Genomic DNA, 15667 nt, shown 5'->3' with positions numbered 1-15667 from the left:
TAAACTCCACCCTTACCCTAAATCCTATAATAACTCTTTACATTTGTTTGGTGAAACAGTTCCTCTGGGGTCTTATTGCAATGAGGCAACAAAGCTAATTTTATCAACAATGTACTGTCTACCACAAGCCTGACACTGTTCTAGTGACTGTAAATGCAGCTATGCATATTGTAGTCTCTTAAAATGATTTCTGTTTATTTTGATTTATTCCTCTCTCTAGACTGCCTTATCAGTATAGATGTACAAAAAAATGAAGTAATGTTCACCAGATACTACAGGTATAAATCTGAAGTGATTTGTGGCTTTCTTCTTTGATCTTTCACTATTGCTTGAGTTTTTAATATGACAAACATGTCCTATTTTAATTCTTTTAGAAAAATCATCTAAGTGTTTTTTCCCCCCCCAAAGAAACAAAGTTAAAGAGATAAGCCAGAATACGGGAATCATACGATTGATGTCCCTGAGTCTGAGATCATTTCCAGTGTGCTTTGGAGCTATTGGGAATAGAAGAACAGGGGGAAATGTGTCTGGAGAATGGGACATTTTAATTAATGGGAGAGAGGGAGAAATTGTCTATGTTGTTTCACTAGAACTCTCTTCATTTGCTATTTGAGTAAAGGAGCAAAACACGGTCAGCAAGCAGCAGTCAGTATCCGCCTGTCCTTCCTCTGGGTTCATCTCCACACACCTCCTGGAAGCATGTGTTGACAGAGATGTGAGAGGACAGGAAACAGCAGATTCCCTCCTGCTCTCATTCATGAGAATAGCATTTCTTCTGCCTTTAACCAGGAAACATACTGGAAAAAAAGTCTGTGTCTTGTTAAACCATTCTTTCATCATTCCCAAATTTTACCACCAAGCATTTTTTCATTCACATAGCTCTGGCCAAAAATTCTTATACAGTTAGGACAGTTATGGTGAGTGTTCTCCTGTTCGGCCCTTCCCCCTTCCCTGCATTTTTAGCTCCTAACAGAGGAATCAATGGTTATTATAAAGGATGTGCGTGTGTGCGTGCGTGTGCATGTGTGCACACACTGGGTAGTGGATACAGAGCAGGGACCAGAACCATAAGAAAGAAAGAAAAAAGAGAATGTGGTAAAATTACTGCCAGTTCTGATAGTTTTAATTGATAGTTCTAATTTAAAATAAAGTGGTTGGTTTACTTTCTTTAGCCTCACATCCTAAACATCCTTTCTTAATCTGGAGTGACTATTGCCTACATTTATCAACGGAATGCCTGGAAAATGAATTGTACTATGTTAGAGCATATAGTTAAGCATAAAGGAGCCCAACTGCCTGGGCTTAATAGATAAGTTACTTAACCCCTGCCTCAGTTTGCCTCTGTAAAATTGGAATAATGGATCACTGTGAGGATTAAACAAATTAATAAATTAAAATTATTTCAAACAATGCCTGGTACTAGCAAGCACTCATTAATGTTGACAATTGTCTTCATTAACCACCCTCTTCTCCATCTACCACAGTCTTGCTTCCATACCATGACCCTACCCCCCGACTTACCCCACTGTTTCCTCTGAGCTCACTTTTCATTCAAGCCCTCATCACAGGAGCCCCTCTGTTACAAGACATGCTGCTGACCACTTCCAGGATATGTTTTACTCCTTTGTCACTGACTCTTCCTTATTAGGCTTCTCTGCAAGCTCCTTTCTCCTCACTTTCCATTCTCTCCATGATTTTAATGACCACTTGTTTATGTTTGACACTAAGATGACAATATAGCACCTATTGCTGAAAATGTACATTTGTTTACTGGATCACCAGCTTAACATAAGATTTTAGAATTCTCAGATGTCACAGACTATGAGTCTGGACTTCTGTCTTGTCCAGCAAGAGAGTAAATGCAGAATTGAATATGAGAGAGACTAATGTCTGAGAGGAGACAAGAGGCCTTAATAGGGGTTTCATCTCCGTATTTATTGAGCACTCAAGATCTTAGACACGTGGTGAACGTGAAGAAAACAAGATCCTATACACGTGGTGAATGTGAAGAAAACGATCAGATAGTAATCATTAACTTGTTTGTGTAAGAAGCAAAGGGTCCGGGGGCGGGGGCAAGTGGAGTCTGTGATGAAGATACATTGGCTCCAGATGGAAAGTAATTTCCTGCAGGTGATATAACAAATTGCTCATGATCCCATTACAGTATCTGGCTACCTAACTTCAGGCACTTTTGCCTCGTGGCGGGGGTTTTCCGCCCTAAGCTTTTTTCTAACCCATTTATGTAAGTAGAACCTATTTCCCCACGCTCAGAGGCATCCGAAACTCAATATATAGAAAACAGAGGCAATTTTCATTCTGGTTATGCCCTCAGTCCCGAAGCCCCTCTCTAATTCACTTTATGCACTCTGATCTTTCCAGTACCCCACACCAACTGCTTCAGATGCAGTCCTGATAACTCTCCCTCTTGACTCATCATATCCAATGAATCACCACATTCTATATTTTCCTTCTACACATCTTTCAAATCTGTGGCTTCCTTCCCACATCTACCTCTGTTCTGGTGCAGACCCTGTGCATCTTTTGCCAAAACACTGAACAGCTCCCAGTTGGTCTCCCTGCCTCAGTCTCTCCTCTCTCAAATCACAGTTGTCCACTTATCTGCCATTCATCTATGTTACCCCCAAATGACATTTCTCATTGTATTCTGGATAAAGTCTAGGCTCCTCAGCATAACACATTATCCCTTCAGGTCATTCCTGCCAACCTTTCCCGCTTGATCTCCTGCCACTTCTGCAGAAATGATACCAGCTTAATGACAGAATGCAAAGTGTCAGCCCCTAAGCTGACCACTTCTGGCCCCATAGGTGTTTTATTTAGGCGACAAGTGTTTTGTTTTGTTTTTTTTTTAATGTTTTTCATGACTTGCTGAAATTTGAAAAATGGAGCATTTCCCTTTCTGGCTTTTCTGGAAAAACTGGAAGAATGGGCCACTTTGGTCCCACGTATCTGCCTGGCAAAGTAGTGGCTGCCCGCTCTGGACAGGAATGGCAGCTGCAGTTTTCAACAGCTCCACCCCACGCTCTGATTGTCCTAGTTGCTTCTCTCCGTGTAGAAATCTCAGTCACAGCCCTAGATTTACAGTATAGGTGCATTGAATTGCTCGTTTTCTTCTACACAAAGCTTTCTCCTTTTACACCTGCGGAAGCTAATTCCCCCCTCATGCTCAGTTCCCGTCACGTTGTTCCAGGAGCTTTTCTCTGAACCTAAGGTGGACTAAGCGTCCCTTTCTGTATTTCCATGTCGCACCGTACATCCTCTGTCAAATCCCATGCCATATTATAGTCAGTTGAAATGTTTGTGTAATGCTTGAGTCCCTCACAAGACTCACCTCACAAAGCGAGTGACTGGAAATCCTTAGTGCAGATTTCTTAAGCTATTCATTTTATTCATCCATCATTCCGTCAACAACTATGAAAAGGGTGGCGACATTTGACTCCTATCTTAAAAGATAAAAGTTTCACTCGTGAAATACCGCTGGCTCGATGTAGTGTTCATGAGAACTGCAATTCCCATCAGGACCTTCGCGATCCCGGTCCCGAAAGGAGGAAATACAACTTAGGAACTACCACTCCCGTGATGCTCCGCTCAGGCCGCCTGCGCAGAGGCCAGGGCCACGTTGCTTTCGCGGCGCTGGAGACACGCATCTCAGCCATGGCTTCCGCGGAGTCGCGGCGGATGGGGAATGGCGGCAGTGTCGGGGGCGCCTTCCAACCCTACTTAGACTCCTTGCGGCAGGAGCTACAGCAGAGGGACCCGACGCTGCTGTCAATCGTGGTGGCGCTTCTCGCAGTGCTGCTGACGCTGGGTAAAGAGGTGGCCGGTGGTTTTGGCGGGTTCACGGCGGGCGGGGTCCCGGCTTGGACTCGGCTTGTGCAGATCGCCGACGCCGGGAGGCGAAGGCGTTTGAGGGGCATCTGTAGAGGGAGACTAACTTCTTACACCAACTTGCCCTGTTACCTGAAGCAGCGGGAGTAGTGCTGCGTTAGAGAGGATCTCCCGCGACCCTTGGACGTCTTGGTCCTTGGGTGCACGGGTTACTCTTTCTTCATCGGCCCCTGTTATGCCTGAGCGCGTGGTCCTTACCCCCACCCCCTCTTCCTTTTTTTGCTCTTATTACCAAGACTCTCGGGCTCTTTATTCCAAGTTTGTGTCCTGGGAACTGAGAATATATGGTAAGACAAGATTGCACTTGAGGAGTCCACAGTCGGGATGGGGGTGTAGACACAGGAAGGTTGGCAGTTGATAGTGGCTGGCACTCGGTGGAGTCCCTGGACGGTGTTAAATAGGTTACACGTTAGAAGCCTGGGGGCACAACATCCCACTTTTATGGGAATCCAAGAACCGAGAAGTCTATTTACACAACTCAGGCCTTCCCACTGTTAACAACAACAAAAACGATTGTAATGGTGGTAAAAATACAATAAAAACTGAGATCCAGCTGAATGAGGTGTTCTGTGGTAGACTTCTGTTAACTTCCCTACCCCAACCGTACAGGCGTACTAGTGATACTACAAGGCATAACTTTGGTTGTTTTTCTCTGTTCCACAGTGTTCTGGAAGTTCATCCGCAGCAGAAGGAGCAGTCAAAGAGCTGTTCTTCTTGTTGGCCTGTGTGACTCTGGGAAAACATTGCTCTTTGTCAGAGTAAATGCTTTGATTTACCTCTCTCCTAAACTTGATAGAAAATTTTAGGCCATCCTAATATTCTTGTGAAAGGAAAGGAGGCTGATGCTGATAACTGGGGAGTTAATTCTTGACTCACTTGAAAAGACTTGAAAAACTTGCTAGGACTCTTGAAAAACTCATAAACTGAATTTTTTTTCACCATTTCTGTTTTCTTGCACTTGCCAGATACTGACATTTAGTCCTTATCCCATTTAAGGGTTTTATGTAACCCTTCTCTTGTGGTGGCCAAGGATGCCAGAAAAGGTGGAAAGATTAAAGACAGTGATGTCTGTAGGGTGTATAATTTGTTGTGTAACAAACTTTTCTGAGAACTTGTCAAGGAAGGTTTTTAAAAGATTGATTCTTTGACATATTGGACTACTTAGCCATCTTTTCACGAATATTTAATCTTTTTAGTATTTTAAACCATATTTTGTTACAGAGCATAGCAGAGGTTTTCTTCTTATTCTTCCTTTTGAGAGGATAAATTATTTCCTTTCTACTACAGAAATACAATTTGCAGTCATTTGTGATGATTAAAAATATTTATGGAATGTTGGTAAATTTGGCCACTAACCATTTGAAACTAGTTCCCCCCCCCCCCATCCTTTCATTGTGGAGAGGGGAATGAAGATGCAATTAATTAGATTTTTCTATAAGGAAAAAACAATGTAGTCCTTTTCAGTTGTTGCAAGCAATACTCATTTATTTGACCTGACCCATTAGAGAGTTAGAACAAAATTATTTTCTTTATATTTGCTATTTATATATTTACTCTGATCTCCCTCATATTGTTGTTTGTTTTTTTAACAGTTGTTAACTGGCCTTTATAGAGACACTCAGACATCGATCACTGACAGCTCTGCTCTGTACAGAGTCAACAATACCAGGGTAAGGGTTTCCTAGAATGTTGGAAGTCTGACAATTTTACTTTGGTCTGTCAGGAAAGGACATTTGTAGGATGAATTAGTCTGAAGGTGTAGGTACCATTCATATCTTATTTTTATAGATAAGTAGAGTCCATGTAACACATTCTGCTCTCTGTCATCCAAGCAGCAGATTTAATCATACCATCCCCTGCTTTGTACCTCACGCACACTGATGTTACATCACATTTTACTAGTTTTTGTTTCTTGTCTTTCCAACTTTACCATGAGTTCTTAAGGGTGAGCATTAAGCCTTTTCATTTATATTTTGAATAGGTAATATATGTAATGGGAACAAATTTCAAAAGGTTAAAAAGAATATTCGGTTTGGGACACCTGGGTGGCCCATTCGGTTGAGCGTCTGGCGTCAGCTCATGTCATAGTCTCGCAGTTCCTGAGTTGAAGCCCTGCATTAATCTCTCTGCTGTCAGCATGGAGCCCACTTTGGGTCTTCTGTCTCCCTCTCTCTCTGCCCCTCCCCCACATGTTCTCTTGCTCTCCTTCTTTCTGTCTCTTTCTCTCTCTCTCTCTCAAATAAACAAAAAAAAGAATATTAGATGAAAAGTAATTTTGCCTTTCCCATCCCTACTAGGTCTTCTCTTTAGAGGTAATAACTTAACCATTTTTCTGTGTACCCTTCAGATGGTCTATGTATATGCAGATATATCTGTGTACCCTTTAATTTTCTCTTAAAGATTTTATTTCTAAGCAGCCTTTTTTTTTTTTTTTCCATTTATTTATTTTTGAAAGAGAGAGAAACAGAGTGCGAGCAGGAGAGGGGCAGAGAGAGAGGGTGACACAGACTCCAAAGCAGGCTCCAGGCTCTTAGGTGTCAGCACACAGCCTGATGCAGGGCTCGAACCCGCAAACCATGAGATCATGACCTAAGCTGAAGGCGGGCTCTTGACCGACTCAGAGACTCAGGCGCCCCTTTAAGCAATCTTTGTATCCAACCTGGGACTCGAACTCAGTGCCATGATCAAGAGTTACACGCTCCATCAACTGAGCCAGCCAGGCACCTCAATTTTTTTTCTTTTTTTTCTAACTATTTATTATTTTTGAGAGAGAGAGAGAGAGTGTGTGTGTGTGTGTGTGTGTGTGTGAGCGAGGGAAGGGTACAGGGAGAGAGACAGAGGATCTGAAGCAGGCTCTGTGCTGACAGCAGAGAGACTGATGCAGGGCTCAAACTCACAAACTATGAGTTGATGACCTGAGCCAAAGTCGGATGCTTAACTGACTGAGCCACCTGGTGCCCCTTTTTTTCTTTTTAATAGTCTGTTCTGCCCACTGTTTTTTGTTTTGTTTTGTTTTTGTTTTTGTTTTTTTTTTAAACAATATGATGTGGTTGGGTTGTTTTGTTTTTCTCCCTCATTTGTACACATAGTCTGCCTGGTTGATTTGTGAGTATTTGGCTGTACCATTCAATTAAGTTCTAATTTAGTAAGAGCTCTATTAACGAACAGTTTGTTATAATCTTTATTTTACAATATTGCAATGGCTACCTTAGTATATATGAGTATATTTCAAAAATACCAGTAAGGAATCATGAGAAGGATTTTTTGTGTATCTGTGTAGCCCCAGAATGTGGAAAGTGACTGCCAAGTCGATTGTAATGCATAGGTATTTGGTGAGTGGAGGAAAGGCTAGGTGGCTGGTTGGAGGGGTAGATGTATAGATCGATGAATTAAAGTGGTTATCTTAGAGACCTTTTCTGCTTTTTTGGTGCCTCCAGAATTAAACATTGTAAACAAAGATAAAGAAACATTCTTTTAAATGTCTTACAGATATTTTTTGCATTTTTCAATAACAGCACTCTTTCTAGCCCAGTCATTTTTAAACTCCCAAGATTTTAGGTTTTGAAAGTTCAGGTTTGGGAGATCTTTAATTCTTGGGGCACTTGGGCCAGATTTTTTAAGTGGGATATCCCAGGGTATACTTTAAACCTGTGCTTTTCCAATAGAATAGCCATTGGCCATGTGTGACTATTGAGCACCTCAAATGTGACTAGTTCAAATTGAGGGTATACACCAGATCTTGAACTTGGCATGAGAAAAAAAAAAAGTAAAATGGCAACAATTTCTTGAGTTTTTTACTTGTTAAAAAGATATTTTAGATATATTGGGTTAAAATATTTATTAAATTAAATTTACTATATCTTTTTTTTACTTTTTTAATATAGCTTTTGGAAAACTTAACATTACATATAAGGCCTGCATATTTTTATTTGAAAATGTAGAACATTCCTGCCTTCTTTTTCAATCCTTCTCTCCACATCCCGCCCCCCCCCCCCACCCCAGTATGTTTTAGATCTAGTCCCTCTCTCTCAGTGTATCATTAATATTCTTTCTGAATTGCTTATAGTGGTGTAGTGCTGATTATGAAATGTGGTAGTGGGTCTCAACCTGAGGTCCCTAGACTCTTAACAGAATTTTTTTTTTTTTTTTTTAAGCTAGCACACATATTTTTACCCATAAAAGACTACACAAAGTGACAGGTCATAATCCAGCTGTAATCATGTCAGATCTGTGCATGATACTGACTCCCTCCTGCTGAACAGTGGTTAAGGCTGGCTGTGGATAAGGTAGAACATTGGAGAAAGGTTCCATGGGCCTGATAAGTGTATCAGGATTATACCAGAGAGTCTATGAGCAAGGCCATATCCATATTGAACCTGAGCTCAAGAATGAAGACCTGGAATGAATAGCCCTTAAGTGGGTGCTTAATGAGTCGACTCAGGAGGGACACCCCCCCCCCCCCGTTTCCGTGATTGACACAAAATATTGACATTTGGAACAAATAAATGGTGTGTCTTGTCAACAAATATTTAAAAATTAAATTGTAGTGGGAATGTAAAGGAATGTTTTGTTGTTACGAAGATTGGGGATCCCTGTAATGGTAACATGCTGTGGTAAAGTGTAGGTCTCCTATTACTTTATTTACTTTGTTAGAATTTACTACTCTTTTCACATGTTTTTGTTTTTATTCATACTGGTATATTTCTCCAGCCTCAGATGGACCACACTTCCATGACTCCCTCACAGGGTCAGGTTTCTTAGGTACCCTTGGAGCATTTATCAAAGTTGTAATTTTACATTTATATATAATTTTGCATTGTGTTGATCTTTCTTTTTTTAGAGTTTATTTATTTTGAGAGCGCATGCGCACAAGAGTGCCTGAGCACTTGAGTGGGGGAGGGGCAGGGAGAGAGAGAATCTCAAGCAGGCTCCAAGCTGTTAGCACAGAGCCCAACGTGGGGCTCAGTCTCCCAAACCAAGAGATCATGACCTCAGCTGAAATTAAGAGTCAGACCCTTAACAGACTGATCCACCCAGGCACCCTGTGTTGATCTTTTATTATATATTATATTATAAACCCTGTTGGAACAGGGATCATGTCTGTTTTTGCTCCCTGTTAAATCCCTGGAGCCTCTACTAATGATTTATAAACAGAAGATGCTTTGTGAACTTTTGTTTGATTCATTAATTATGGTGAACCTTTTTTTGTTCATTAATGAATTGGACACTGTTCTGGTACTTGAAATCTGATATGAAAAGTTTATGTTATGAATGTGAATCAGGACCACAATATTCATTTAATGTTATTGCTGTCATCCTTAGGGTGCTAGCCTGACCTTGATTGATCTCCCTGGCCATGAGAGCTTGAGACTTCAATTCTTAGAGCGTTTTAAGGCTTCAGCCAGGTAAGTAGGATTTAGAGTGAACTTGCCTGAATCTGTATATCAAGGTCACCCATATTTGCTCTGGTGGTATTCAGGAGGCAGCCTGGTGCCCTGCCAAGGAAAGCATAGACCCTGGGGTCAACCATTTCTGGTTTGCAAGCCCACCTTTACTAGTTTTTATGAGGATTGTATGAGATAATGTTTGAAAGTGTTTCTCAAGAGTGTTCAGAAAGTGTTAACACTTAACCATGTTAATAAAATTTTCATTTCCTTTGAGGACAAATTGTAATTACATGTAGAGCTATTAAAATCTGAAAAAGGAATTTTAAAGCTAGGTGAAATCCTAGAAGTTATTTAAATCCAACATTATATATTTCTGTTCTTAAATTACCCAAATTTAGTGTCTCAAAAGTACAGAACAATATTTTCTTATTTCTTTTAGTATTGTCCTAGTGTTACTCTTATTTCCTGAAATTCTTGTGCTGTAGTTGAAGATGCTTTATTCTTGTTTTGTCTCTCACACTGGTGAAAACTTAGGAGGGAAATATACCACATTTCATTGATTTTTTTTTTTAATACCACATTTCATTGATTTTAAGACATTTTATTATCTATGAAATTAGAATGAATGCTTTTTATGGTTGTTTGTGTCATAGTTTAATTGGCAGTATTTTTCTCTTTCTTAGTTGTACCTGAAATAAGAATGTGTCTTTTAATTGAGGAATCTTAGGTTTGATGGAATGTGGTAATTATTTCTTTCATTATTTATGAAGATGTCTTGACTTTTATTTTGTTGTTTCTTCTTTGCCCAGAAGATGGTGATGATGAGCAGTCTATCATGGATGAGACTGTTGTGTGAATTTTTTTAAAAATAAACTTTTTTAGAGCAGTTTTTGGTTCAGAGCAAAATTGAACAACAGATGTAGAGATTTCCCGTATTACATCCCCCTGCCCCTGAGCCAGCATATGCACAGCCTTCCCTGTTATAAGCACCCTCCACCAGAATGTTCATTTGTTACAATTGATGAAGCTACACTGACACATCGTAATCATTCTGAGTCTGTGTGTTTTTTTTTTAATGTTTATTTTTGTGAGAGACAGGGAGAGAGTGAGTGAGCGAACGAGCGAGCGAGAGAGGGGCAGGGAGAGAAGGAGACACAGAATCTGAAGCAGGCTCCAGGCTCTGAGCGGTCAGCACAGAGCCTGATTCTGGACTCGAACCTACGGACTGTGAGATCATGACCTGAGCTAAAGTCAGACATTTAACCAACTGAGCCACCCAGGTGCCCCGAGTCTGTGTTTTGCATTAGGATGCACTCTTGGTGTACATTCTACAGATTTGAACAAATGTGTAATGACGTGTATTCACCATTGACAGTATCATACAGAGTATTTTCACCATCCTAAAAATCCTCCGTGTTATGCTAATTCATCCCTCTCTGTCCACTAATCCCTGAAAACTACTCATCTTTTTTATAGTTCCCATAGCTTTGCCTTTTCTAGAGTGTCATATAATTGGAATCATACAGTATGTAGACTTTCAGGGTGGCTTCTTTTACTTACTAATATATATTCACGTTGCGTCCATATTTTTTCATTGTGTGATAGTTCATTTCTTATTAATGCTGAATAGTATGTCATTGTCTGGATGTAAACAGTTTATTTATCCTTTCACCTGCCTAACGACTTCTTGGTTGGTATAAAAATCGTGTGTAGGTTTTTGTGTGGACATTAGTTTTTGGGTGAATATCAAGGAGTGCAATTGAAGAATTATATGGTAAGAGTATGTTTAGCTTTGCGAGAAATTGCCAAACTGTCTTCCAAAGTGGCTGCACCATTTTGCATTCTCACCAGTGATAAACGAGAGTTCCTGTTGCTCTTCATCCTGACCAGCCTTTGGTGTTGTCAGTGTTATAGATTTTAGCTGTTCTAATACATAGGTAGTAATACCTAACTGCTTTAAGTTGCATTTCCATGAAGACGTTGATATGATGTGGAACATCTTTTCATGTACTTATTTGCTCTCTATAAATCTTGTTTGGGGAGGTGTCTATAAAAGTTCCTTGACCTATTTTTAAATGGAGTTATATGAGTTTTTTATATATTTTGGATAACAGTCCTTTATCAGATCTATCTTTTGCAAATACTTCCTACCAGTCTGTGGCTCATTCTTCTGATGCTGACGTTTGTAGAGCAGAAATTTGTATCTTTCAATAAAAGATCAGTTTATTGATCTTTTTTCATGGATTGTGCCTTTAGGGTCGTATCTAGAAAATCATTGCCAGACCCAAGATATCTTGATTTCTCCCGTGTTCTCTCTGAGGAGTTTTGTGCTTTTGTGGTTTACACTTAGGTATGTGATCCATTTTGAGCTAATTTTTCTGAAAAGTATACAGCCTATATTTATTCATTGTATGTATTCATATTTTTGCATGTGGGTGTTTAGCTGTCCCAGCATCATTTGTTGAAAAGATTATCTTTGTTTTGTTGTACAGATCTTACTTTGACTTATAATAGGATTGTATTCTGATAAACCCATAGTAAACTGAAAATGCATCTAATACACCTACCGAATGTCATAGCTTAGCCTAGCCTGCCTTAAATGTGTTCAGAACACCTAGATTAGCCTACAGTTCATCAAAATAATCTAACACAAAGTCTATAATAAAAGTGTTGAAAATCTTAATGTAACTTGTTGAAATCTGTAGTAAAAGTGAAAAACAGACTGGTTCTGTGTATTGATTATTTACCTTTGCAGTCGAGTGCCTGACTGGGAGCTGTGGCTCGTTGCTGCTGCCCGGTATCACAAGAGATTGTTCTGCATATTGCCAGCCCAGGAAAAGATTAAAATTCAAAATTTGGAGTCTGGTTTTTACTGAATGCGTATTGTTTTCACACCTTTGTAAAGTAAAAAAAAATGTTGTAAGTTGAACCATTGTAAGTCAGGGACCATCTGTATTGCCCTTGACTATATTAATGGACTTCGTTCTTTTGATCTCTGTTTTCATCAGGACCTGCTGTCTTGGTTAACTAAAGCTTTATAGTAAGTTGGGCAGAGTCAGTCCTCCAGCTTTGTTCTTCATTATTATGTTCGGTATTCTGGGTCTTCTGCCTCTCCATATAAACTGTAGAATGTGTCAGTATCCATGGAATAAGTTGCTGAGGTTTTGATTGGATTTAATTGTATCTATAGATTGAGTTGGGAAGAAGACACATTTTGAAACTGTTTAGTCTTCGTATCCATGATTGTGGAATGTCTCTGTTTATCTAGTTACACTTTGATTCTGTTGATCAGTTTTGTAGTTTTCCTGATACAGATCTTGACATATTTTATTAGGCTTATACCAAAGGTTCATTTGCGGGGGGGGGGGGGGGGGGGGGCGGATGATAATGGTATTGTGTTTTTAATATTTTGTTGTTGTTATGATTGTTGTTGTTTTTTTTTTTTTTACTTCTTTAGGATATGAAAGCCTCTCTCTAGAAAGGATTCATATTTCCTCCTGTTGGGAGCCCTAGGGGTTCATGGAGTCTGGCCCATTTTTTTTTTTTTTTTTCTCAATTAGCCTCTTTATTTTAAAGAAAGGCGGGGGCGGGGGGAGCATTTCTGCCTCCATTGTATGGTTCTTGCCCCATTTGTTTCTTGACATTTTGCTTCTCATATACTGTTACTCATATGAAAGAAGCTAATATTTGATAAGTATTAACTTTCTAGAAGATAATTTTTTATAGTTATTTTTAAATTTATATCGACATTAGTTAGCATATAGTGCAACAATGATTTCAGGAGTAGCTTCCTTAATGCCCCTTACCCATTTAGCCCATCCCCTTTCCACAACCCCTCCAGCAACCCTCTGTTTGTTCTCTATATTTAAGAGTCTCTTATGTTTTGTCCCTCTCCCTGTTTTTATGTTATTTGTGCTTCCCTTCCCTTACATTCATCTGTTTTGTATCTTAAATTCCTCATGAGTGAAGTCATATATTTGTCTTTCTCTGACTAATTTCACTTAGCCTAATACTCTCTACTTCCAACCACTTTGTTGCAAGTGGCAAGATTTCATTCTTTTTGATTGCTGAGTAATATTCCATCATATATATATATACCGCATCTTCTTTATCCATTCCTCAATGGACATTTGGGCTTTTTCCATACTTTGGCTATTGTTGATATTGCTGCTGTAAACATTGGGGTACATGTGCCCCTTTGAAACAGCACACCTGTATCCTTTGGATAAATACCTAGTAGTGCAATTGCTGGGTCGTAGAGTAGTTCTATTTTTAATTTTTTAAGGAACCTCCATACTGTTTTCCAGAGTGGCTGCACCAGTTTGCATTCCCACCAGCAGTGCAAAAGAGATCCTCTTTCTCCACATTCTTGCCAACATCTGTCATTGCCTGGGTTGTTAATGTTAGCCATTCTGACAGGTGTGAGGTGGTATCTCACTGTGGTTTGGATTTGTATTTCCCTGATGATGAGTGATGTTGAGCCTTTTTTCATGTGTCAGTTGGCCATCTGGATATCTTCTTTGGAGAAGTGTCTATTCATGTCTTCTGCCCATTTCTTCACTGGATTATTTTTTTTTTTAGGTGTTGAGTTTGATAAGTTCTTAGTAGATTTTGGATACTAACCCTTTATCTGATACATTGTTTGCAAATATCTTCTCCCATTCTGTGGGTTGCCTTTTAGTTTTGCTGATTGTTTCCTTCGCTGTGCAGAAGTTTTTTATTTTGATGAGGTCCTAATAGTTCATTTTTGCTTTTGATTCCCTAGCCTCTGGGAGGTGTTGAGTAGGAAGGTGCTGCGGCTGAGGTCAGAGAGGTTTTTGCCGGCTTTCTCCTCTAGTATTTTGATGGCTTCCTATCTTACGTTTAGGTCTTTCATCCATTTCGAGTTTATTTTTGTGTCTGGTGTAAGAAAGTGGTCCAGGTTCATTTTTCTGCATGTCACTGTCCAGTTTTCCCAGCACCATTTGCTGAAGGGACTGTCTTTATTCCATTGGATATTCTTTCTTGCTTTGTCAAAGATGAGTTGGCCATACACTTGTGGGTCCATTTCTGGGTTGTCCTGTTCCGTTGATCTGAGTGTCTCTTATTGTGCCAGTAGTGTACTGTCTTGATGATTACAGCTTTGTAATACAGCTTGATGTCCGGGATTGTGATGCCTCCAGCTTCGGGTTTGTTTTGTTTTTTGTTTTTATTTTAACATTTTTTTTTTTTTTTTGAGACAGAGAGAGACAGAGCATGAGCAGGGGAGGGGCAGAGAGAGAGGGAGATACAGAATCTGAAACAGGCTCCAGGCTCTGAGCTGCCAGCACAGAGCCCGACGTGGGGCTCGAACTCACGAGCTGCGAGATCATGACCTGAGCCGTAGTCGGACGCTCAACCGACTGAGCCACCCAGGCGCCCCGAGCTTCGGTTTTCTTTTTCAAGATTGCTTTGGCTATTCAGGGTCTTTTCTGGTTCTGTACAGATTTTAGGATTCTTTGTTGTAGCTCTGAAGAATGCTGGTGTTATTTTGATAGGGATTGCATTGAATTGCATTGTAGATTGCTTTGGGTAGTGTTGACATTTTAACAATATTCTTCCTATCTGGGAGCATGGAATATTTTTCCTTTTTTGTGTGTGTCTTCTTCAATTTCTTTCACAAGCCTTCTATAGTTTTCAGTGTATAGATTTTTCACCTCTTTGGTGAAATTTATCCTGAGGTATTTTATGGTTTTTGGTGCATTTGTAAATGGGATCGATTCCTTGATTTCTCTTTCTGTTGTTTCATTATTGGTGTATAGGAATGCAACCAATTTCTCTGCATTGATTTTATATCCTGCGACTTTGCTCAATTCATGGGTCAGTTCTAGCAGCTTTTTGGTGGAATCTCTTTGGGTTTTCCACAAGAATATCATGTCATCTGCGAAGCGTGAAAGTTTAACCTCCTCCTGACCAATTTGGATGTCTTTTATTTCTTTGTGTTGTCTGATTGCTGAGGCTAAGACTTCCAATACTGTGTTGAATAACAGTGGCGAGAATGGACATCCCTGTTATGTTCCTGACCTTGGGAAAGCTCTGAGTTTTTCCCCCCGTTGAGGATGATATTAGTGTTGGGTTGTTCAATATGGCTTTTATGATCTTGAGGTATGATCCTTCTATCCCTACTTTCTTGAGGGTTTTTATCAAGAAAGGATGCTGTATTCTGTCAAATGCTTTCTCTATCTATTGAGAGGATCATATGCTTCTCATTTCTTTTATTGATGTGATGTATCACATTGATTGTTTTGCAGATATTGAACCAGCCCTGATGCCCAGGTGTAAATTCCACTTGGGGTCGTGGTGAATAATTCTTTTCATGTATTATTGGATCCAGTTCGCTAGTATCTTGTTGAGGA

General features: G+C 39.8%; 1 protein-coding gene across 2 annotated transcripts in view; it reads left to right on the top strand.

Annotated features, from left to right (window-relative positions):
* The first annotated feature begins 3609 nt into the window (after positions 1-3609).
* SRPRB (SRP receptor subunit beta) overlaps positions 3610-15667 on the top strand; it is a 29361-nt gene continuing 17303 nt past the window's right edge. The window contains exons 1-4 of one of the 2 annotated variants that reach the window (XM_053221438.1): positions 3610-3826; positions 4570-4664; positions 5499-5576; positions 9229-9311. In XM_053221438.1, coding sequence (XP_053077413.1) covers positions 3673-3826; positions 4570-4664; positions 5499-5576; positions 9229-9311 — 410 coding nt within the window. In that variant the 5' untranslated portion in view covers positions 3610-3672. The remainder of the gene's footprint in view (positions 3827-4569; positions 4665-5498; positions 5577-9228; positions 9312-15667) is intronic. The other variant, XM_053221439.1, reaches the window with a different exon arrangement.

This window comes from Acinonyx jubatus, chromosome C2 (assembly GCF_027475565.1).
Source record: "Acinonyx jubatus isolate Ajub_Pintada_27869175 chromosome C2, VMU_Ajub_asm_v1.0, whole genome shotgun sequence".
Taxonomy (NCBI): Eukaryota; Metazoa; Chordata; class Mammalia; order Carnivora; family Felidae; genus Acinonyx; species Acinonyx jubatus.
Note: the sequence above shows the minus strand (reverse complement) of the source record. Positions and strands in the feature narration are given on the sequence as shown.